The sequence below is a fragment of the Branchiostoma floridae genome, chromosome 3, assembly GCF_000003815.2.
Source record: "Branchiostoma floridae strain S238N-H82 chromosome 3, Bfl_VNyyK, whole genome shotgun sequence".
Lineage (NCBI taxonomy): Eukaryota > Metazoa > Chordata > Leptocardii > Amphioxiformes > Branchiostomatidae > Branchiostoma > Branchiostoma floridae.
This window is the reverse complement of record NC_049981.1, coordinates 2118814-2141232: the sequence shown is the minus strand read 5'-3', so window position 1 is coordinate 2141232 and position 22419 is coordinate 2118814. Positions and strand designations below refer to the sequence as shown.

Genomic DNA, 22419 nt, shown 5'->3' with positions numbered 1-22419 from the left:
AAAACCATGTCCAGTTGCTTGAGTAACTACTTTTTGGCGTATCTTATTACCTGGATGTCTAACCTACATCGACGTATAAGAAGAATTATCAGACGGCATTCTGGCTCATTCCGCTTCTCGTGTGAAGGGGGCCTTAACAGTGAACCATATACTAATTTAAGGCCACAAGCGGCAATCTCCAGGTGCCATTATCGCACCGTTTGCTGAAGTGCCTGTCGAGAAGCATTTATCGAGAGGTATGAGAACTCATCACTGCAGTTGTCAACATGTTAATGGTTACTATGTTTGTCCCATCTACAACTGTTAGAGTTACACCTGCTCATCAAGCAAAATTGTACAAAAATCGTTCGGGAGACTCCTGGTTAAATATACGTACTTGTCATGAGTGTTATAATAAAGACCTTACACCACTGCTGATAACAGTTTGAATGGTTACAATATTTGCCACATGGGACACAACGTGATTTAGAACTATTACAGATTCTCATTGGTAGCAAATTTGTTTCTAACAACGTGTTGGAAAGACCTGAACTTGAACCCAAAATGGCATTTTATGCGTTTTGGAGAGAGTGTTCAAGTACGAAGGCAGTCTGTCGACAACAGCACTCTCAAGAGAGAATACAGTGATCATTCTTGTCGGGTACCTCCGTGATTTCTTTTGGGGGAGGGGAGATTCTTCCGTGACCCCCCTCCCCACTAGCCACCCTCCCCACCTACGTCTATGACATGTGTACTAGAGAATCGGCTGGTATTAAAATCCATAAAATCGCGATTACAGCAACAGTAAAGTCTGTGCCAGCTGCGGCTAAAGAGTTGCTTCCCAGAACCCGAACAAAAGCATATCAACACCAGCTGGGTCGGACTACACAGTAACAGCTATCACGGGTTTACATTGTAGCCATTAATACCTGCACTGTGTACACTGTGTACACTGTGGTACTGGAGTGGTTTTTAGCGACAAAGTGACAGATTGAGACGTTATTGTGACAGTATCAGGAAGTCTGCCACATTGTCGCTGTTTGAGAAGCTACTGTTTCGTGTAGCGTTTTATTTTTAATCTGGGGCGGACGAAAATATCTTTTGTCACTCGTGTTCAATGACAATTAAGGAGAAGAAATGGCACCCAAAATAGCACAGGAAGTTTGGTGTCACTGTTAGGGATGTTGGCTTCTGTTTTGTTGTAACAGAAAGTCTGGGGCTGTTTAGGAAGATTTTGTTATGCTAACATGTAGTAAATTTGCGGATTTGATGAGCAAGGGACAAAAACATCTTTTGGCATTTTAGGAGAATCCAAATGGTAATTTAGAACAAAAAAAGCAGCAGAATAATGTAACAATTTGAAAATTTGGGAAAGTCTTTAAGTACAATGCTCAAAATTTCTTCCAACACCAAGGTATACACGGATCAAATTTTTCAATGACCACTGAATAATAACCAATCACTTCAGAACTTAAGCAGACAGGTGATTATTAACATATGATTTTGCGAATACGTGACGTCAGCAATTGGTCAAACGTGCCAGAAAGTTATAGCCCATCGGTGTAAATGAGGCCATATACATCAGGGCACTCCAGCCATTACTGAGTAGAGACGGTGGGCGTTATGAACTTCCTGACCAATCGCTGACGTCACGTATGTGCAAGATCACGTGTTGATAAAATTAAAAACTAGGTACAAATTGCAACATCATTGTAAACGATCATAATGCTAATATATAACTGAAATAAAACAATATTGTTCTATCTTATAATTATAGAATTATGATTCCTCTATTTACACACCTTCTATATTGCAGATGGAGGCGAACGCGAGAAAAGACAAGAGTAAAGAAGACTCCGTCGTCAGCTTGAAGAGAAAACTTGAAACCCTCATGCAGGTGAGTTTACAGCATGCATCCCACAGTACAGTTGCGCCCTCTAGCGATTAATGTTAGCACTGTAGTAACCATTTCCATCTGATTGCACCCTAATAGTCGTAAAATGTTAGGTTTTTATTTTCCAGGAAAATTGAAAGTTAAAGAATCAATCAATCAATCAATCAATTGATCTATTTCATCCATGTATATCTTTCTGGAAATGAACTTGATCGTAAAATCATTTATCAACATCAATTATCGATTTTTAAACCAAACCATAATCTATTGTCTCTCTGTTTTCCAGGAAAACCGGAAGTTGAAGAGCAATCTGACGGAGTCGAACACGACGGCGGCGGTTCTGAAGAGCGAGCTGACGCAGCTGCAGGCCGAGCTGGAGGAGAAGTGTGAAGACTTGGACAGGTGGTAATAACGAACCACAATTGTTTCATAATCAACCGAGATTTTTCAATAACGCACCGAAATTATCTCATAAAGAACAGTAATTGTCTCATAACGACCCACAATATCTTATTAAAAAAAACAACTGAATGGCATACTTGAGACCCACAGTTATCTCATTTTAAACCAAAATTATCTTATAAAACCCAGTAATTTTGTCATGATGAACCACAATCATCTAATAACGACCAGTAATTATTTCATATCGAACCATAATGTCTAATTAAACAAGCAGATAGCCTACTTAAGACCCACAAATATCTCATAATGAACCAATATTATCTCATAACAACCAGTAATTGCCTCATAACGAAACACAATCATGTCATAGCAACCAGTGATTATTTCATAACGAACCCCAATATCTAATCAAACAACCGCAATAGCTGACTTAAGAACCACAATTATCTCATAATGACCAAATTGTCTAATAAAAACAAGTAACCGACGTTATATGACGTCGTCAAATCTTCGGAACCAATTTTGCCTTTGCATGATATCACCATTATGTGTAAAGAAGCATACAAATTCAAATCTACCTTGCAGCCATCAGGTCTAACCGTCCAATATGGTGGACAGTACGTATGTCACGGCCACGTGAGTGCAAACAATCAATACCGACCGTTCTGACCATAATTTGTTTTCGTTGGTTACCAGGGAGAGGAATTCTCTGTTGGATTACGTCACAGAACAACAGAGTCTGTCCAGACAACTGGAGATGCTACAGTGAGTATTGCTTTTGTTATTTTAATGAGATATCTTATGATATGTGAAATGATGTATATATCATATTAGCATCTATACATTATGAGCAACGGTATCACGACTTGGTGGTAGCTGAATAAACGGGGAACAAATTTGGTTGTCTTCTTAGAATTTTTGGTAGTTCTCTAACGAGAAAATACTGTATTGTGGTATGACAGAAATTGTCGGTGCATTAACGCAGAGAAAATGGACCAAAATATTTGCGGTAACACTTCTCCGGTCTTTCTCAAATAGAATGACCCACTGGACACGAATCACTTGGCTACTCTAGGACATTATATACAGTGTATAGAAAGTACCTATTACGGATGCAAGTTTGTATTATGAGCAATGATAACGTATAGAAAAGACAGTGACTGAAAATTACTCCCTATCTAAACACTAATCTAATGGACCATCCCTTGTTTCGCCAGCTCTGGTCTTTTAAGTGTTGCTGTAATGTAAGGATGTACATAATGTCAAGATTAAAAGTGCAGCGTTTTTATAAAAAGAAAGTATTACTATGAAATTTCGGCTATTCAAATCCCATTGTATACTTGTTTATCAATGAGATCAAGGCGTGTTGTGTGGCATACCTTTCACAGGGTGTGTTTATTTTGGGAACACCTAAAGAGTCACAGGTCACCCGTTTGTAAAGATAGCAGTTTAGCTCTCAGGTGTGTCTACAACATGGCGGGGTCAGGTCTGAGACTCGTGTGGGAACTTTCTTCGCAAGATCTTGAGTTCAGGCAGGTTTTCGGAAGTCTTTAATGTGTCTTCACAAGTCTCTAAGAACGTTATGCAGGTTTTGCCAAGTCTGGTTGTTTGTTGGAGTTAGTTGTAAGACTGTTTTGTAGTGGCAATGATATCGTTTGGTTGAGCTGTAAATCACAGCCTTTGTCAGACGGTATAAACTGTGTGGTAAAGAAATCTAAAAGATTCTATCACTTCATTTGTGTCTAAACGACTTTCTTAAGGCAAATTAAGTTTGCTTTGTCTTCAACTTTGAATGTCTTACATGTTGTTGCACATGCTCAATAGCCCCATAATGATTGGGTAATTATTTACTGACCCTTGACCAGAGCGTGGGAGGGGTGAAAATTTTTACATTTTGGTGTTGGAAATTACAGTTCAACTATTTCAAGAATTTCTACATTTGTTTAGATTATTGTTTGTTGGTAAATTTTGTTGTTTTGTTGGTTAATCTCAATGCATCTTTTATCTATCAGATGCACAGTTCAGTTTGTTAAAATTCCATCATTTGGGGACAAGTGTGGAAAATATAAGCTTCATGTTAGTTTCTGATTGTTTGTTGTGGATGTATTGACTGCTTCGTGTTAGATGGTATAGCACATGTTATGAAGCATGCATAACTTTCTATGGATTCTTCTTGTGTCGCGCACATTATTTATTGCTTTATCAACTCCTTTAGCTACATGCAGGTAAATTTAACCATGGACGGTTCTGGAATAACAAAGTGTGCTATCATTAATGAAGTGAATACCGAAAATCACTGACATGATGTTGAACACTGTTTATCCGTTGACTCAACGTTTTTTTTTAATTATTGTGCCCACAGAAGCACCAATAAGAAGCTGAACGACACGAACGACAGTCTGAGGGAATCCCTAGGGAGGAACAAGAGAAGTAGCAGCAGACAGGTGAGGGGTTCTTACACTTTTGTTTCTCGTCTGAAATATCTACAGATATCATAGTCTTCTAATAAATATTGAAACAACTCTAGATGGCTAGAAAAGAACAGGTTGATTCTCTTACTTGACTAGGTTGTGCACGTAGTCCAATTTATCGAGTTGAAATAAAGGCACAAACAAACAAACGTCAATTGTAAATCAACAAAAAAGACACTCATTCCTACAAAACAATAGAATAACATTGAACAAAAAAAATTCTAGAAAATAGAACTAACAAAGTAGAATAACAGTTATATGTATGAGAAACGGTGTAAAATTTGACCAAAAATAATCCCTTGCCCCCCTGCCCCAGTCGACGCGGACACCCTCCCCCTTCGTGCAGAGAGACAGAAACGGCTCCGTCATGAGTGACTACATGATGACACCGGAACCGGATATGAGGTGAGACACTCTTCCCTGTTTCCATCCACACCATATCTGAATATCATCATTCTATTCTATTAATTCTATTCTCCTCCATTAGAACCCATTAGGAGAAAATGAATGGAAAAATCAGCATCGTATTCAATATGTCCAAAACAATATATGACAGGCACATATTCCGTGGTATTAGTTAGAGGGTCAAAAATACCACAAAAGATGGCCTACCTAAACTATGATACATACTTTCAATCCTGGTCAGTCTCGTTTTGGCGAATGACCCCGGTTGACCCCGGAAACTCCCAAATGGCCAACGTAACTGGAATGGGGTCTATTCACTTCTAAAAGACAAAAATTTCGAAAACTTTGATTGTTACACATAGTTTAAGCTATATATATCTACATCTTTAATCATAGCGTATTGATATTTTCAGTCCTGAACTCCGGCGGAGCCTGCGAGGCAGCCTCTCGTCGCTAGAGGACCTCACTGCCTGTGACCCCGGCAAGAGAAAATGCAGCAATGATATCGGTATGTTCGTCATCAAAATCACGATTTTTCATTGGTGGGAAATGTTCACATTGCTGACACGTTATACGTACTGTTCTCTGTTTTCGGTAATGAATTGATAACGCTCTCACCTTCTAGTTCAATGTGCAGAAATTTACTCTTAGCTTGTAAGGATGCTGATAATGATGCTGTGGATGGGTGGGTGGGTGGGTTGATGGATGGATGGATGGATGGATGGATGGATGGATGGATGGATGGATGGATGGATGGATGGATGGATGGATGGATGGATGGATGGATGGATGGATGGATGGATGGATGGATGGATGGATGCATGCATGGATGGATGGATGCATGGATGCATGGATGGATGGACGGATGGACGGATGGATGGATGGATGAACGGAAGGTTCGATATGTAGATAAAATGATAGGTCAGGTAATCGGAGGATAATCATACAAACGGTAGCAATTGGAAAGATGTGGAAAGTATGGACGAACGTATTCAAGGGAAAGGAATGAGTATCATGAATTCAAGGGAAAGGAATGAGTATCATGACAACCTGTCATTTCGTGACCCGCCTACAAAATGGCCGTTTTGGCCCATCATGCCCCTGGGCGAGTGTAGACAACTTCTGATCGGACTCGTCCACTTTAGGACCCGTATCCCAATGGGAAATGTGGTAAAAAGTCAAGTGAAAGTTAAGATAATTTCAAAGATTCAAGGAGAAACGTTTGGACGGCCACGAGCTTTCATTTCAACAACAGTAATATAAACGATATCCACAATGATATCATATATTGTTCATCATAATAGTAATGCCCAATGTATTGACATATTGCGAGACTTTCGTATGATCTACATTTCTACACAAAGTGGATGATAACAAAAAGTAACAACAGTACTTAAATCTGAACACGAATACAATGTTAATCTACTTACCAGTCTATCGCTAGGTACTAGATCTATATATAGAACACCACCCCATACAGTATCTACTGCCAAGTAATTTACATGTACAGTCACTGTGTCAAATAATACTGTACATATTAATCATAATCACCAGGTGTATTTTGCCAGCCAGTAGGTACCCATTATGAGTAATGAGGCTGATTAACGTGGTCGAGGCACCTCCTCGAGCACGGGACCCCCGTTTTACGTCCCTCCCGGAAGACGATTTCGTGGAAAGCTTCGTGAGGCTACAGCAATCCGGACGTCCTTGGTTGGTCTCCCATCCAAGCACTGTCCGGACCGTCGCGTTGCTTAACTTCCGAGATCGAGGGATCGGGTGTACCAACGCGCCACGCGGCCGTAGCTAAAAAGCACCATTTAAATCACGTTTACAGCCCTGAAATATATATACTGGTCGGTCCCCATGTTGATCAAGTTCCTACACCCCCAAACGTGCATATACTGATCGGCCCCAGGTTAACCTAGCTGACACTGTAACAATTTTACACAGTAGTCGAACTTCTCGGTCAACAAGTTCTGTCAGCATTCCTCTCCGAACAAATCGACCAGAGGGGGCACGTTTGCCGGTCGTGTGGCGTTCACACCGTCCAAGGCTGACATTAATAGCTCTACAGACGACGCCTGGATCATTGTCAAGATCACGAGATCCCGATTCTGGATTTCTAATTGCCGGATTGATCAAGGAGTTGATCCAGCTACATTCTTGAAGATCGTTCATGAGGATATTTCAACATCTAGTGACCACCATGCTGGGGCAACCTACGGTTAGAAAGTGAACGTGGGAACAACAGGTTTTCGTCTCAGGGCTTTTGTTGTTCAGGATTGCATGGAGAAAACTTAACAATAGAAGACTCTGGGGACCTTAATCCTTAAGGTGGAAGAGATTCCGTGATAGTCTTCAAGGTCAACAATCAGGCAACAAACTCTCCCATTTTCAGCCTTTTTTAATACTCATGGAAGAATCTGACTCATCAGAATTGATCGTGTGCGTACTTTTCTGAGGGGAAAAAGATATTTGACAGACTCTGAAACGTTAGAGAAAGAAGAGGTGTGATTTTTACACGGAGAAAGTTTCGGAGACTGTAATTATGTATGTGGGTCACGTATTGTTCGCCATTGTCGCCGGCAGTACCTCAAATTATTTACGACACAACTAACAGAATGTCGGCAGCAAAAATATGTTGTACGTGACGATCTTTGTTACAACTGAGACGAAAAATTAAAGTCTACGAGACGCGATTTATAGACTCTTATGGTACTCGTACGGAAATCTTAGAGACATTGTCACGCTGGTTTCTTCGCGAGCAAGACGTCGAGTCTGATCGTGGTCCTGTCGCCCATTGCAACTGTCAATCATTCCTAGAACCCTCTGCTGTTTTTGCTTTCACCTACAATATTCCTTGTAAGAAAAGCTACGTAGAAAAAGACGTATCGAAGCGCAGAATTTTGCACCTGTTCTGTGTATTTGTTCAGTAAACAGACTTGGGTCGTTCCGGATGTCACGTTTTCCTATAGCACATCCTCAACTGTAAGGGCAAATTCTCGTCTGATCCACCTATCAATCTTCTTCGCGTTGCCAGGACAACACAAATAGTTTCATTGTCAAGAACCATCGATGAGAGACGCTTCTGTGAATGTTTTCGGGCTAAATTTGTTTGTATTTCGGGCTACGGTGAACTGCGCTAACACATGAAGCAATGTCGGCGACATAAGCCTACTGATTCCGCTGGTGTTGTGGCGCCTTCATTATATATGGTTCGTTAGCCCCGCGATTTGAACTCTTGTTAGTGTACAGATCACTAGTTTTCAGCGTACAGACAACTCTTCTTCTTGGGTAGAACAAGTGACGGTGAATATTTTCATAAAGGAGACGTTCTGAAGCACTCTCGTCTTAGGATTTTTTCTTTGTGCCTGAAGGCAAGACTGAGGAAAACAGAGGTGATACTCGAGAGCAGATGATAATTTTTACGAAAGCTAAGTCAAAGACGTTATCGCACTTGATTTCAAGGAACTACACATGCGTGTCAGTGTGTGCTGTTCGTCTGCTAGTGTGTTAGTACACAGTCACAGTGGATCGGTTTAATTTCTTGAGGCAAGGCGGAAGACATAGTAGCAGGCAATACTTACAAGAAAGGAAGAATCTACCACAATTGATCTGAGAAAACTTCATGTCAGGACATCTACGTGCGTGTTAGGATACAATCACAGAGGGGAATATGGAAGATTTTCTTCTTTTCGTTGGCAAGCGGCTGGGCACTAAACCTGCCAAACAGTCCGAGACAGACGGTAAAACCAAGGTTACGACCAAGAAAGGGGCAAATCCTAAGATTGAAGCTAAGACTGCGGATGTACAGAACAGGAGACTGAGGAAAGTCCGGACGCCTCCTGGGAGTGTGTCCAGCGGAGGGACCGAATCTCTGAGCAGTTTGAGTAGCGGCTGGGAGGAGATACGAGACGGATGCCCGAGGGGTATCACATTTATCGGGAGAGACCAGCGACATGATATCGGGAGGGAGGGCGAGGTCCCCCGAAGGCAACCAGAGACCACTCCGGTGGATAGACACAAATTTTTTGACCCTCAAAACGAGGAGGATAACTTAAGCTGGGAAGGTACCTCGGAGCGAGGGTACTCGGAGGCTACCGAGAGCACAGCGGGCGACGACTTGTCTGCCTTCGGCTGGGAGCCCTACCCGGACCGACGGCAGTCAGAACCCGCTCCGGTGCGGCGCCCCTCCCCCTTCGGTCGGGCTGGTTCGTTACGGCTGAGCAGGCAGCAGGGTAACGACCTCACGCAGCACACCGCCTTCGGCGTTAGAACCGGCGAGAACTACTCGGACGACATTTCTCACCCTGCCTACCCTGAGAACAACCTCGCAGTAAACATGGCGGATTGCGAGAACATCCCTCCTGCAGCAGCAAGCTCCAACGGCAGATCGTATGGTAGAGACCCCGACTCACCCGCGTTACATGAGGAGACGTTCTCGGGGAAACTTGCAGGTGGCACCGACGGGGTTGAGGAGGGAGGGACGGAGAGGAATCCGCTTATAAATATGCCTCCTACTCAGAGGCTCGGCACGGACCCAGCTCTCTTCAAGTCCATGGATCGGACGATTCGACCGCGAGATCGGGTTGCCGAGTTGAAGCTGCTACAGATCAACAAGCTGAAGGAGAGACGGCTGGCGAACTCTCAGCTCCGTACGAGGTACACAGCCTCACAGGCCAGGTCACAGTTTAATGGCTACCTGCGGAACTTCAATACGCCTGATGAGGGCTTGCGTAATCTCAGCACACCTGAGAGTCTGCGCACCTTCGACACACCTGTGAGCGAGGAGACTTCCGTAAACATGGCCCGAGCTGAGACAGAGGGCCTGGATCCCACGGAAGATCCAGGAACGGGATTTCAGGTAGATCCGAGACACAGGCTGGATCAGTACCTTCACGATCTGAACATGGCTGCTGAGAAGAAAAATATTATTGGTCTGACACAGAGAATGTCTTTGAGACCTAGACAGCCTCGCATAGCGCCTGAGACGTCTGCCAAGATGTCTTGGAGAGAGAAGAGACAACAGAGGCTCCTTGGCGGGTACGTGCAGCCTGCCAAGGAGCAGCTTAAGAGAGGGTACCTGAGAACATTTGAAGACATTTTACAAGATGGCGACGAAGGATCCCTATTGAATGAAAATGGCGGCCATCCAATTGCCATGAATCAGAACGGCGACACCTATCTATCAGGAACTCAAGATTTCGAAAATCAAAGTCTTATGAATACGAAACCTCCTCCTACGTACGAAGATGTTCTTCAAGGAGACCTCTCTTACGAACATAACGCCTTAGACGAGCCAAGACACGCGGAACTCCTTGCAGGTCAAAACGGTGAAGCCAAACATTTTCATAGCAAAGACGCCGAAGGGACATTTGAAGTAGTCCCGGAGGGAATGGAAGAGCCGTTGCCAGCTGGTCCGGAAGGCACCGCTTCTTCTATCAGAGACGCTCGGGACGAGAGGCGACTGTACACCGCCAAGACTCGGCCTCGCATCCCGGACCTGCAGGACCGGATCAGGAGGTACAGGGACGAACGGCAGGGGAGATGTGGAGGTGAGAACCGTGATGATACAGGCGTGATATACAGGTGGTGTCGATGATAACTCAGGTGTAACATACAGATGGATGGAAGGATGGAAGGATGCTTGAATGAATGGATGGATGGATGTATCGATGGATGGATGGATGGATGAAACTGGTAGACTAATGAATGTACAGATGACTTTATGAATGAATGAACGGACGGACGGACGGATGGATGGATGGATGGATGGATGGATGGATGGATGTTTTTTCCTTGTATATCCGGTTGATTCAAATTGTAGGCAATGTTGCATATAGCAAAATCTAAATTGCAAAGGATGCTGTAGAATTGAAGGATGGTGGGTTTGTGTTGTTGTTTTTGTCAACATATTTATTTGTTTATTTATTCATTTGTTGTTATAGATAGTGGACACTCTACCATGAAGGACCCGGAGGAGTCGGATAACGAGTTCACACAGAGCACGGCAATTTCCGGACTGGGCAAAAACTCCGGAACGGAATCAGAAATAGACGACTCAAAAACAGAGGTGAGATCAATTTTTCATGCATAATTCTCATTCATGTAATCCGGGTTACATAAATGACATGTCTGAAGCTTGGTTAGTTGGCTTTTATTTTTTTTACTCAGCAATGACAATATCCAAATAATTAGAACTAATACATATTGTTAAGATTCCGACATTTCACGTCTTGGAATTTTTTGTTGTTCTCTCTAATTACCTACCGAAGTCTAGTAGTTTTTACTTCAGTCGTGGGAAACAAATTTTGAGTCACAGAATACTAATTGCAAATGACGTGTACCACTTTTTGTTGTCATCGAGTCAAAAAAAAACACTCTGATGTCAACCCGGATGTGACCTTTTGAACAGAAGCGGTGACCCGGAATTGATTCCTTGTCAGGGTGTATATACGTCTCGTGCCATGAATTTGATTGATAAGGTTGTCTTTGTTGGTTCTATTTCTTCACGCTTCAAAAGCCATATTCTTTAAAACAACTCCGAAAAGATACGCCAAATAGTTCACTCTCTATGATGTCTGTGAATTGAGGTCTTATTACATCGACTTCAAAAATTATAAACAATTATGAAGATGTACCTGCATTCAGCTACACTTAGGACAACGTCACATTTCCGCAAAGGGGCCTGGCCGGGCAGTTAGGGGGGGGGGATGTACGATTATCATGCAAAAGACAACAAAAACACAAAAAGGACCAAAAATAATGCAACAGCATGCCTTGTGCAAATTTATTGGCATAAACTTTAATTTTTCGTTTCCACAAAGGTAGGAATTTTGACATGGGCCTTAACAGGATTTGGAAGGTATACTAGCTCTTCCCTCAATCAAAATAGTCTCTAGAGGATACAGAACAAGCGTCCATGTAATTTAGCCAGTTTGCGCTTTCACTAACGTAATAACAGACAGTTCAGAGGTTGCGTTTACATTATCTACTGTGCATGACAATGCGCAGGTGTCTATCCGCACACAGTCGGTAGTGTGAGTCACCCATATCTGATGGTGGGTAATCAGGTAGAAGATTGCACCCCCAGACAAAACAAACCAGTCTGGCGGACGGTAGAAACAATTATTGGGGTCATCAGGACAGGTCAGAGGTCACACAGACAACCTGTTAATGTTGTTATTAGTCACTGCTGACTATAAGACAGTGACGTCAGTGTAAGTTTGAGACACCTAAGACTGGACAGGAATGAAAATTTTTATCTTCAATATTTCAGTTTTTGCGGAAACTGAAATTCTTTTTCTTTTTTCTTATTAGACTTACACAACACTTTATGCAAGTAATTATCAGCAATTTGAATGTGCAAGAAATGCATGTGTGTCTATAAGTGTGGTAAAATGCTGTTACAATGACGTTGTGCGAATAGAAATAATTCAATTGACAATACATTTATGTAATGCATCTTTGAACGTAAAGAGGCTTTTTTAATCACCACAACATTTAAAAGAATGTCCCGAAGTTTGCCAAATTTGGATGAACGTCATATCATATCACCAACTGTAAGATAGACAATCAATGGTACCCCCTGTCGTTCGACTTGATAACTACAAGCCTGTCAAACAACATTCCGCCACTGATAACATCTAAACACACCTGCCTCGTGCCTGCAGGTAATATCACCTGTCACAGGTAAACGAACAATGGACAGGTGTGAACTTTGTATTGACAGAAAATTGCTATGTAGCCAAACATATTTCGGTACCTCCATACATTCAAGATCCCCACCATGACAAACAAGCTATCTGTCACCAAATATCAAGACCATGACATGTCCAGGTCAAAATATACAAAAACAAGCGGAATTTCTGCTGCAGTATCAAGGTCACATACCAGGGGGGGTGGGGGATCGACCCTAAACTTCATCATCTCAACACCTACCTACATAACAAATATTATCGTAATCCACGCAGAGGATCTAAAGTTATGGCTTATGCTGACTACAAAAAAACCTACATTTTCATGGAGATAATCATAGAGATAACTATGCAACAAATCTGTTACATCTGTTGCACAGTGGTAGCATTTCCAAGTGTATACAAATCCCCACTCTGAACAGATTATACCGGCAGGCGTTCACGTGTTTTGTGGCTTCCCGGCCCAAGAAAATAACAAGAACAAGGTAGATGAGAGTTGATAGTCATTTTTAAAAAGGTTCAACAGTCAAACTTGGTCTTAGTTAACAGAGGCATTAGTGTTGTTCAACATAAATATATAAAAAATGTGACAAACTTGTCTCCACTCCAGGCTCCCGACTCACAGGACGAAGCGATGTACTCGGAAGGCGAGGACGACTCCCGGTTGGAACTCAGACAGAAAGGTCGTAATGGTGTCACAACGGTACAAAGACAACACAGCACACGGGTACTACCCCAGGCCCCCAGAAAGGTGTGTGTTTGTCTTTAGCATTTCGTATGTTTAAATAATTTAGTTGTAGTTTTGTATATTACAGTTGTGTGTCCAATGGCTCCGTTAGAATAAGCATACTGCTTGAGTTCGGTATCACTGTGCCCATTAATCTCTTATTATTTGAATAACAGAAGAAAAAAATGCTTTTCTCCAGATATCATGTTTTACAAAGTCTGATTTGTTAATCTCAAAGATGAATAAATGATTAGACATACAAAGCAAGGATATGGTCTAGTTTTTGTACGGAGGAAGATTGGGTTTTCAGGTCACGTGACGACGGGTGGGTCAAAGGTGACGGGAAGTCGGTACCGCCCACCGTCCTAGCGTCCAAGAGTCACGTGACGACCAACAATATATGCGCTTTCAGTCTTATTGAGATCCTGATTAACTATATATATTGTTTACAACTCGGTGAGAAAGACTACTTTGACTACTAGAATCCTAAACCAAGAGCTTCTGTTCAACTAAGAGGACGATTCTAGCTATCTGCTTCTCATGTTCCGTGGATCTAACTTTCTGGTCGCTCGAGCAGATCCAGTCAGCAGGCAACGTCGCCCATGTCGCGCCAAGCAGACAAGTCCCGCCTGTATCTACGTCAACTCAGGTATACAAATAACCAAAAACAAAACAAGTAAATAAAGGTGACAGGTTATATAATATTGGTGACAATGAAGTCCACAGAAATCTACTGGCCAATTGAAGGTTTCTATTTAATTGTAACTTAAAAGAGCCTTGATGATTTAAGAATCGAAGTCATTACATTACATCTCCTTTGTGAAAACCGGTTTTATATTTGTAATAATTCTGCGTATTTGATATACAATCTGGCCAGTAGATTTCTGTGACAACTAACAAATTAATTCCTTTCTACTAAATCATTCCTTTTTCTAACCACGGTGCACAGACAGGGAGAGGGGGAAAAGTGATGACAACCGATACTGCAACGGTGATGCTAACGTCACATTTACACAAAGGGGTCCGGCCGGGTAGGTTAGGGGCTGATTTGTTGCACTTTCGGGCGGGATCCCGTGAGACCCCCGGCGGCTGCCGGGCTAGTTTGGGGCTCGGGCGGGGCCCCGGTTGATTCTTAGACGAACTTAAAATCAACCGGGCCCCGGGCAGGAAAATACGCCGAATCAAAGCCGTCAACTAATCGTGGACACATCGACAGGCTCCCCTACAGTACCCACCCAGTACCCGCCCGGCATCCCGACGGTACTCGACGGTACAGGCCCAACCTTATTGCATTACAAACTATTGCATCCGTTGTGTCATCCCGGAACACCGCCAGGGCCGCTGACGGGGTCCCTCAGTTGATCGAACGGGACAATTTGGGCCATGGTCACATTTCCACATAGGGACCCGAGCGGGTAACTTACGGACTGTTTTTTGGCTCTTCCGGTGGGTGTCCTGTGGGTCTCCCAGCGGCTTCCGGGTTATTTTTGGCCTCGGGCGAGGCCCCGTTTGGTTTTAAGTCGGACTTAAATTGAACCGGGGTCCCGGCGGGAAAATATTAGGGAAATATCATCAGTCAAAAACTCACTTTCTCCTCTTCTCAATGGAAGGTCTCACAAACACGAGCAGGTCATAGAACATTTGAGACACCATGCGCACAAAGGACTTAAAGTTGCAACAGTGTTCTCGCATTTATAGCTTGCTCATCAGCGTATCGTAGAACCCAAACATGGGTCGGCGCCTCAACCAGAGCCGAACCCAACATCTTCTTCTCTGGCGTTGCCGTTCCGCTTGTCTCTCTGCTTCCGGGCAAGGATGAAACGATGACGAGCCGTCGCCACCCTCGAGCTTAGCCTGAGCTGAGCAAGCGGCATGTGCTCACCCTGCCAATCGAAGTGCAGTGGCATTTTCCGCTTCTACTAGTGTTAGTACCACGTGGCGCACAAAAGTCAACAAAGACGAGCCAGCCAATAACCGCCCCCCCCCCAGCAAAAAAAAAAAAAATGATGGTCGTGGTTCGCGGGGCGTACGACAGGGACCATACTATTCTCCAATCAGAGGTTAGGCTCCGGCTGTTTTTTCAATTTTTTTTTTACATGTTAGGTTGGACACAGGAAAAAAATGACAAAATAGAAAGCCCGATAAAAACGACTAAAAAAACGTTGAAAAAACAGCCGGAGCCTAACCTCTGCTTGGAGAATAGGACCATACATCTACAAGGGGTGAATCGGCCGACCCACTGCCAGACCCCTACGGGGTACTCGTGGTCATCCCCAGGGCAGCTCACGGTTGCCTGCCGAGCATCGAGCGATAAATGATACGAAAAAATACGACTATTGCACGAAAGCCGCCGGAATGCCCACCGGAGCCCCTCGGGACCTCTAACGGGACGCGTGAAGAAAAAATGATTTGTGACTATGTGAGCCGATGTCTTCCCGGCTTCAGAGCCCGGCCGGGGCCTAGATCGGTTAGACACCGCGCGGACACCCTGGGTAATGTGACGTAGGCCTGACTGGTTCACACTCACAACGTACTTTTAATCAATTAACTTTCCTTTTCTTAAACGTAACTAACAAATAACGATGACGCGTTCTTTTTTATCACAGTAGGTTTCAATTATATAACTGTCACTCACACGGTGAGCAAACAATTACAGGTCAAAGATGATTAGAAGTCTATACCGACCCCCGTCCCATTTGAATGGCAGCTGGCCGGTCTAAGTGGAAGTCGACATCGACCCCTTTCCAGTTTGAGTGGCAGCTGATGGACCTTACTGGAAGTCGGCACCGGCCCCCGTCCAATTGTCCAAGTCGCATGCGCCTTTATACGTGTTCTTTTCTGATAGTTGCTCAAATTTTTGTTGGTTGCCTCCTTTGCAGGTCCTAACCGGAACCACCGCACCGGCTGACCAGAAGATGTTTAAGGTCGTTTTGGCGGGAGACGCGGCGGTCGGGAAGTCGTCCTTCATCCTCCGGCTCTGTAAGAACGAGTTCAGACCCAACATGAACTCTACACTAGGTACGTTTTTGGCGACGCCTCTGGGGTGGAGGCATTTCTGCAGTGTAACGATAGCTCTGAAAATATTTTACAATCTTTTTCATACGTTGATGACTCAGGAAAGCATGGGTGGATGTGCTTGAGGTTTTGTATGGGTACGTGTCAGAAAAACAAAGGGCAAGTGCAATTTTGAGCCTCATAGCAGCTTCCAATAATATACTCCCGTGGTGTTCTTTAAACACAATTCTTGTTGTTTTTTTTCATTTTGTGATTCTACTGCGGCTATTCTACTTTGAGGAACTTTCTAGGCCTATTATATTGAGTTGCACCTAATAAAACGCCAACCTGAGACATAGACTTTTAAGAAGTAGAACTGGAGTGTGATAAGACGTCGTTTTGCTTTCCTCAGGTGTGGATTTCCAGATGAAGACGATGGTGATTGACGACACGCCCGTGACCTTGCAGATCTGGGACACGGCCGGACAGGAAAGGTCAGTTCCGTTTCCGCTTCCGGATTAAATCCGACATTCAGCTTTCCGCTTCCGGTCTCTAGTCTGTGGTTCTCTCTTCCATTTTCAGACTATACTGTTCAGTAATCTTGTAAGTTGCAAGTTAGTGTCAGTAAGTTACATCTTGCCTAAGGCATAAACCTATCAGTTCCAGACTTACAATGATTTTCCGTTTCCGGTCGCATGCAGATTCAGGAGTGTTGCGACGCCAGTCTCCGGCACACGGACGGAACTCTTCCCTTTTAGAACCATTTGTCCCAACCCATTCTAGCCCAGAATCGTCCGTTCGAAACTGACGTGATGCATATTCCGTTTCCTGTTGCAGATTCCGGAGTATCGCGAAGTCGTATTTCCGGAGAGCGGACGGCGTGCTGCTGCTGTACGACTGCACGTACGAACCGTCCTTCATGAACGTGCGGGAGTGGGTGGACGCCGTCGAGGTGAGAACAGGCCTACTATCACGGATAGGCTAGCCCCTGATCATGAGGCGTCGCCTTAAAGGGACCCTGCCGAGCCGTTCACGGGCTGTTTTTTGTGCATTTTCAGCGCTCAGCAAATTGACAATTAAGGCTAGAGAACCTTTCTGAACGGTAAATTTTGTGCCTGTGTCTGAAAGTAATGTATATTGTAATGTATATTGTATCTTTTTGCCTCGATTGGCGTAACCACAGTCTTCGCTTGGTTGCCCGGTTATATTCATCTCCATCGTCAAGGTCACCGAATGCCATTCACAGATTGCCCATTTAGGTGTCTTGAAAAAGAAGACGTTTGATAATTCATGGTCTTTTCACGAAACTGAATCTGATCTTCCTTCTTGTTTTTGAAAAGGATGGTGCGCCGAGAACCCTTCCCATCATGCTGTGCGCCAACAAGCTGGACCTGCGCAATGACGCGATCAAGAGTGGTCAAAAGGTCATCCTCAAAGGTCACGGAGAAGAGATGGCCAGAGTAAGTTTTCTATGAAACACCTTCCTTCTTTTTTTTCTGTGATGGATGTTGACATTACTCTTTCAGAGCAATTTTACTTGTCTTCTTACTACCCCTGTCACATTACCCAAGATCTTCGGGTGTATCGATGGAAGATCGGCCATATTTAAGATCGACAGAGGGTTGTGCGTATTTTTCACCTGAAAGCCGCCCCTGTCACATATAAGCCATACTTTGTACCGTGTACAATTGTTGTGCAATAAAGTTATCATTATAAGCGAGGCTCGGGCAATTGCCGCAGAAACGTCGTCCGATCGATTTTCGCCAAATGTGACAGGGGTATACGTACGCTACACGCAAATCTATTCACCAAGCAGATCTGACCTTAATATCTGCTTCATTCATTCATTCATACTTTCATGTGTTCATCCTTTCTTTCATGCATTCATTTATTCATTCATTCCTTTCTTCCTCCCGTCCCTAAGGAGCACGGTGCCCTGTTCTGTGAGACAAGCGCCAAGCAAGGCGACAACGTACAAGACGCCGTGGAGAAACTCATGAGGTCAGAGGCACTTACAGATTCCCTTGTCGCTAACAATGGAGATTCCATTCCATTAATTGTCAATGTATAATACTATTTGTATAACATAGACATTGAACAACGTCAGCATACGTAACGAACAACAAAATGAGAACAAAAACAACTCGTATAGTGAGAACAGGTGGACACGAACCGCCAGTCAGTATTTCTTCATTAAACTGTTAATAAGATTTGTATTTTACTGTCACTTTATACTCAAAGAACATGCTTGTGATTGTCCAATTGTAGTATATCCAGTAAAAATATACGTTATGTATGCCGTTAAAGATAGCTGAACGACAATGTTACATTCGTTATATGTCTTATCAGCCCTTGTTGTATGTGATACGTATCAATCAAATCACACTGATAGAACCACAATAGTTTCTTAGGCTGAAAAATAGAAATGGATTAACAAACAAACAAGTAAACATGAACATGACGATGTTTTCCAGACAAATGATGCAGATGGATTTGGATGAGACGAGATCCAACATCCTGGACCTGAACAAGAAGGAGGAGAAGAAATCCAAGTGCTGCGGAGGGTCATAGCTACGGTAGCCCACAATTACACTGCTGTAGAGAACTGCAACTATGGTGGACTAAAGCGACAACTCTGCGGAAGGTCATAGTTACCGTAGTCCACAATAGCATAGTCTGGAGAGGACTATAACAACGGTAGAGCACAGTAAAGGGCAAAGCTGCGATGATCGTAACTACAGTGGCCCACAGGTTGCTGAGGATTATAGCTTCAACCAACTTTGCCCACAACAACCTAGTCCAAAGAGGACTGTAACTACGGTAGACCACAATGGCAATGCTGCAATGACCATACACATGTTCGAGTACGGTGGACCATAGCGACAATTCTGCGGATGATCATGATACTGTAACAGTGGTTCTCACAATTTTGGGCTTGCATAGTTCAGTAGAACACTACAGTATAGATCGCTGTATACTTAGTACCTTGGTCCTCAAGTGGAATGTGTGATCTCTCAGATCTGAATCTTTCTAAAGTCTCAAAACGATGTACGATAGACGCAGATATGTTCTGGTAAAAATGTAGTTATTAGGGAAAAGAAGATATTGTACATAGAAGAAGAGAGAGGAAACTAGTATTTTTATTGAAAATATTTACTATAGATAGATATCTAGCAGATATTTCTGGTTGGTATTTTTATACTAATCAGTAAGGATTATATTTATTAGTAAAGACTGGTTTAATGAAAAATCTTAATTTCCCACCTCGAACATGTGAAATTTGTAAATAAATATTTCAAGCTTCATCACAAAGCATCATGGGAGTGACCCTTGACCTTGTGGGTTTGATTCGACCTTGAACGAGAACTTTCAATGTTGAACACTCAATTGAAATCATTAAATGATGTATTGACGATTCCAACGAAAGTAGTTTTTTTACAATGAATATTTGCCGAAAATTATGCCTTCTAAAATTGTTCAAGAGTTTAGTTAGATATGAGCTATCTAAGACGACGACACCTTGTCGTGACTCGAGATCGTACAACCAAAAGGTGTTATATAGATTTGTAGGTATATCCTGACTATGAACGCACACAATCCCCCCCCCACGATTCCCGTCAACCCAGTAATGTATCACGTGTTCTATGCAGATGTGTCGATCAGAATGACGTCACGGTGACGTCATAAGACAGAAACAAGCTTAGCTTCTAAATTTATCCACCAGGTTGTATGATCGTGATCTTACGTCTAGATTGATTTTAAATTCCAAAAATAGTTTATACCTTGGCATACTTCTACTTTTCACCGATGAAAATGTACCAAAATGTGCTTTACCGACGACACAATTTCTTGTCCCTCTCTAGCACACGGTTTAGGGTATCTAGACGAAGGCATCCATACAATACAATTTGTATGGCCTTACCTGCACTTGACTTTCACTAAAATGTGTTCGCTCGACTTTGAAATGTGACGTCACAGTGAATTCGAAGAAACAAACGACTTTCCGATTTTGTCGTTTAAGTCGGTAAATTTGACTCAAAACCAGCTTTGCAACGCAATTGCTACGATGTAGATTGTACATATTTGTATCTATTTTTGTGAATATTGTCGAATTCTTAACGTATTTTCTGTAACGAACAGGAAGTGATGCGTTGAACGAACGTATTGAAACGAATAAATGTATCGAAAAGACCTACACGTACATGTGCCTGCGTTCTTCTTGCCTTGTTCTCTGCAGTCGTTCATGCTGATAGAAAAAAAAAACTGTGTTGAAATGGTGTCACAAATGTCTCGGGTGCCTAAGTACTAGTATTCTGACAAATTCTTCATACATAAAAACTGAGTTAATATGATGCATCATATAGTTTTTATGAAATTCGCACAAATTTTTCGTAAACATTTCAAGTATGATTTGTTACGCAATAAGTTATTCACATACCATGTCTAAATACTGCAGATTTCAAGATTCTAGATACCAGAAGTAGATTTGACTATATCTTTAGATCCGACAGTCCTCATAATGCTAAGATAGGTAAATACACAAAAGATAACTTTGTGATTCAAAAAGATAGTGACACGTTTAGCCCCACCTGACTGTACAGAGGTTTTTCCCTATTATCCTATATTGTTTAATTAGTCGAATTTTATTTTCCTTTACCGTTTGATTAGTAAGATATATTCTGTATTCTTTATCTTTTTGTTTGTTGTAGTTTATAGTTGACCAAACAAAACTAACCGTGCTTTTTGTCGTGTCAATAAAGCTTACTATATGGAACTTCCTACTAACCTCCATCAAGCCTTCCTAGTAGCCTCCAACAGGCCTTCCAACCAGGTAGTAAAGTCCGGTGGAGGCTCATAGGAAAGCTTGGTAGAGGCTACCAGAAAGGCCTCGGGGGGTTACCCGACTTACCAGGAAGGTGCGAAAAACAGACTAACCAATAATCAAAACGGTTAGACTTCCATGATTTAATCAGATACAAATTCGCATCGTTTGATGAAATTCCATTTTTATATTGCAGACAAACAAAAAAGGTAACCTGAATGATGTCGTGCACCGCTGACATAATAGGTGTCCATTCCTCCTTATACCCCTGTCACATTATCCACGATCTTCGGACGTATCGATGGAAGATTGGCCATATTTAAGATCGACAGAGGGTTGCGGGTATTTTTCACCTGAAAACCGTCTCTGTCCCAAACAATTGTACCTTGTACAACTGTTGTGCAATAAAGTTATTATTATAAGCGAGGCTCGATTCGTCCGATCGATTTTCGCCAAACGCGATAGGGGTATTATCGTGTTTGTTCCACAATCAAGCCCCATAGATATGTAGATGAGACTGGCACAGGTGATGTAGGATCATGAAGGGAGGGATCTGCAAAATTTGTTAGAACGCTTTATTCGTGGCGGATTCCTCTCGCGCCTCGACTTGGGAGTTCATATTGCGTAGGAATGAATAGGTATGAATGCTCAATTCTTTCACAGCAACATTTCGTAGGCTCACTTTATGCATCACACGTGCACCCAGCGCAAACAAACATCCGATGTTAAATAGGTCATCGTTCCTATCCACATCCGGATCCGATCCTTCTATGCTGAAGTCACTCTACTGTTATTTGTATCATGTCCTCAGGGCTAACTGACAATAACGGCTTTTATCATTGCACTGGCATGAGGCTCTAAAAGGGTATGTTGGCACGCCATCAAACAGTTTGCATTCATCGATTCGTTTATTTAACAACGCTCATTTATTCATACATCCACATTTTCATACATAATAACTATGGTAGGCATGAAAATGACCCAGAAAAGAGAGAAATTTACCTTTACATGTGTTCTAAAACCTCCAA

At 42.7% G+C, this 22419-nt stretch overlaps 1 protein-coding gene across 7 annotated transcripts in view; it reads left to right on the top strand.

The window, feature by feature from the left end:
* LOC118411072 (ras and EF-hand domain-containing protein-like) overlaps positions 1-20764 on the top strand; it is a 55466-nt gene extending 34702 nt beyond the window's left edge. For 4 of the 7 annotated variants that reach the window (XM_035813078.1, XM_035813077.1, XM_035813075.1 and 1 more), the window contains exons 5-19: positions 1796-1876; positions 2160-2278; positions 2972-3040; positions 4638-4719; positions 5063-5151; positions 5565-5659; positions 11100-11224; positions 13459-13599; positions 14153-14224; positions 16455-16593; positions 16982-17063; positions 17407-17521; positions 17910-18029; positions 18494-18570; positions 19044-20764. In XM_035813078.1, the coding sequence (XP_035668971.1) occupies positions 1796-1876; positions 2160-2278; positions 2972-3040; positions 4638-4719; positions 5063-5151; positions 5565-5659; positions 11100-11224; positions 13459-13599; positions 14153-14224; positions 16455-16593; positions 16982-17063; positions 17407-17521; positions 17910-18029; positions 18494-18570; positions 19044-19140 (1503 nt within the window). In that variant the 3' untranslated portion in view covers positions 19141-20764. Of the gene's footprint in view, positions 1-1795; positions 1877-2159; positions 2279-2971; positions 3041-4637; positions 4720-5062; positions 5152-5564; positions 5660-7087; positions 10707-11099; positions 11225-13458; positions 13600-14152; positions 14225-16454; positions 16594-16981; positions 17064-17406; positions 17522-17909; positions 18030-18493; positions 18571-19043 lie in introns of those variants that run through there. The other 3 variants (XM_035813076.1, XM_035813073.1, XM_035813074.1) reach the window with 3 other exon arrangements.
* Positions 20765-22419: the final 1655 nt, after the last annotated feature.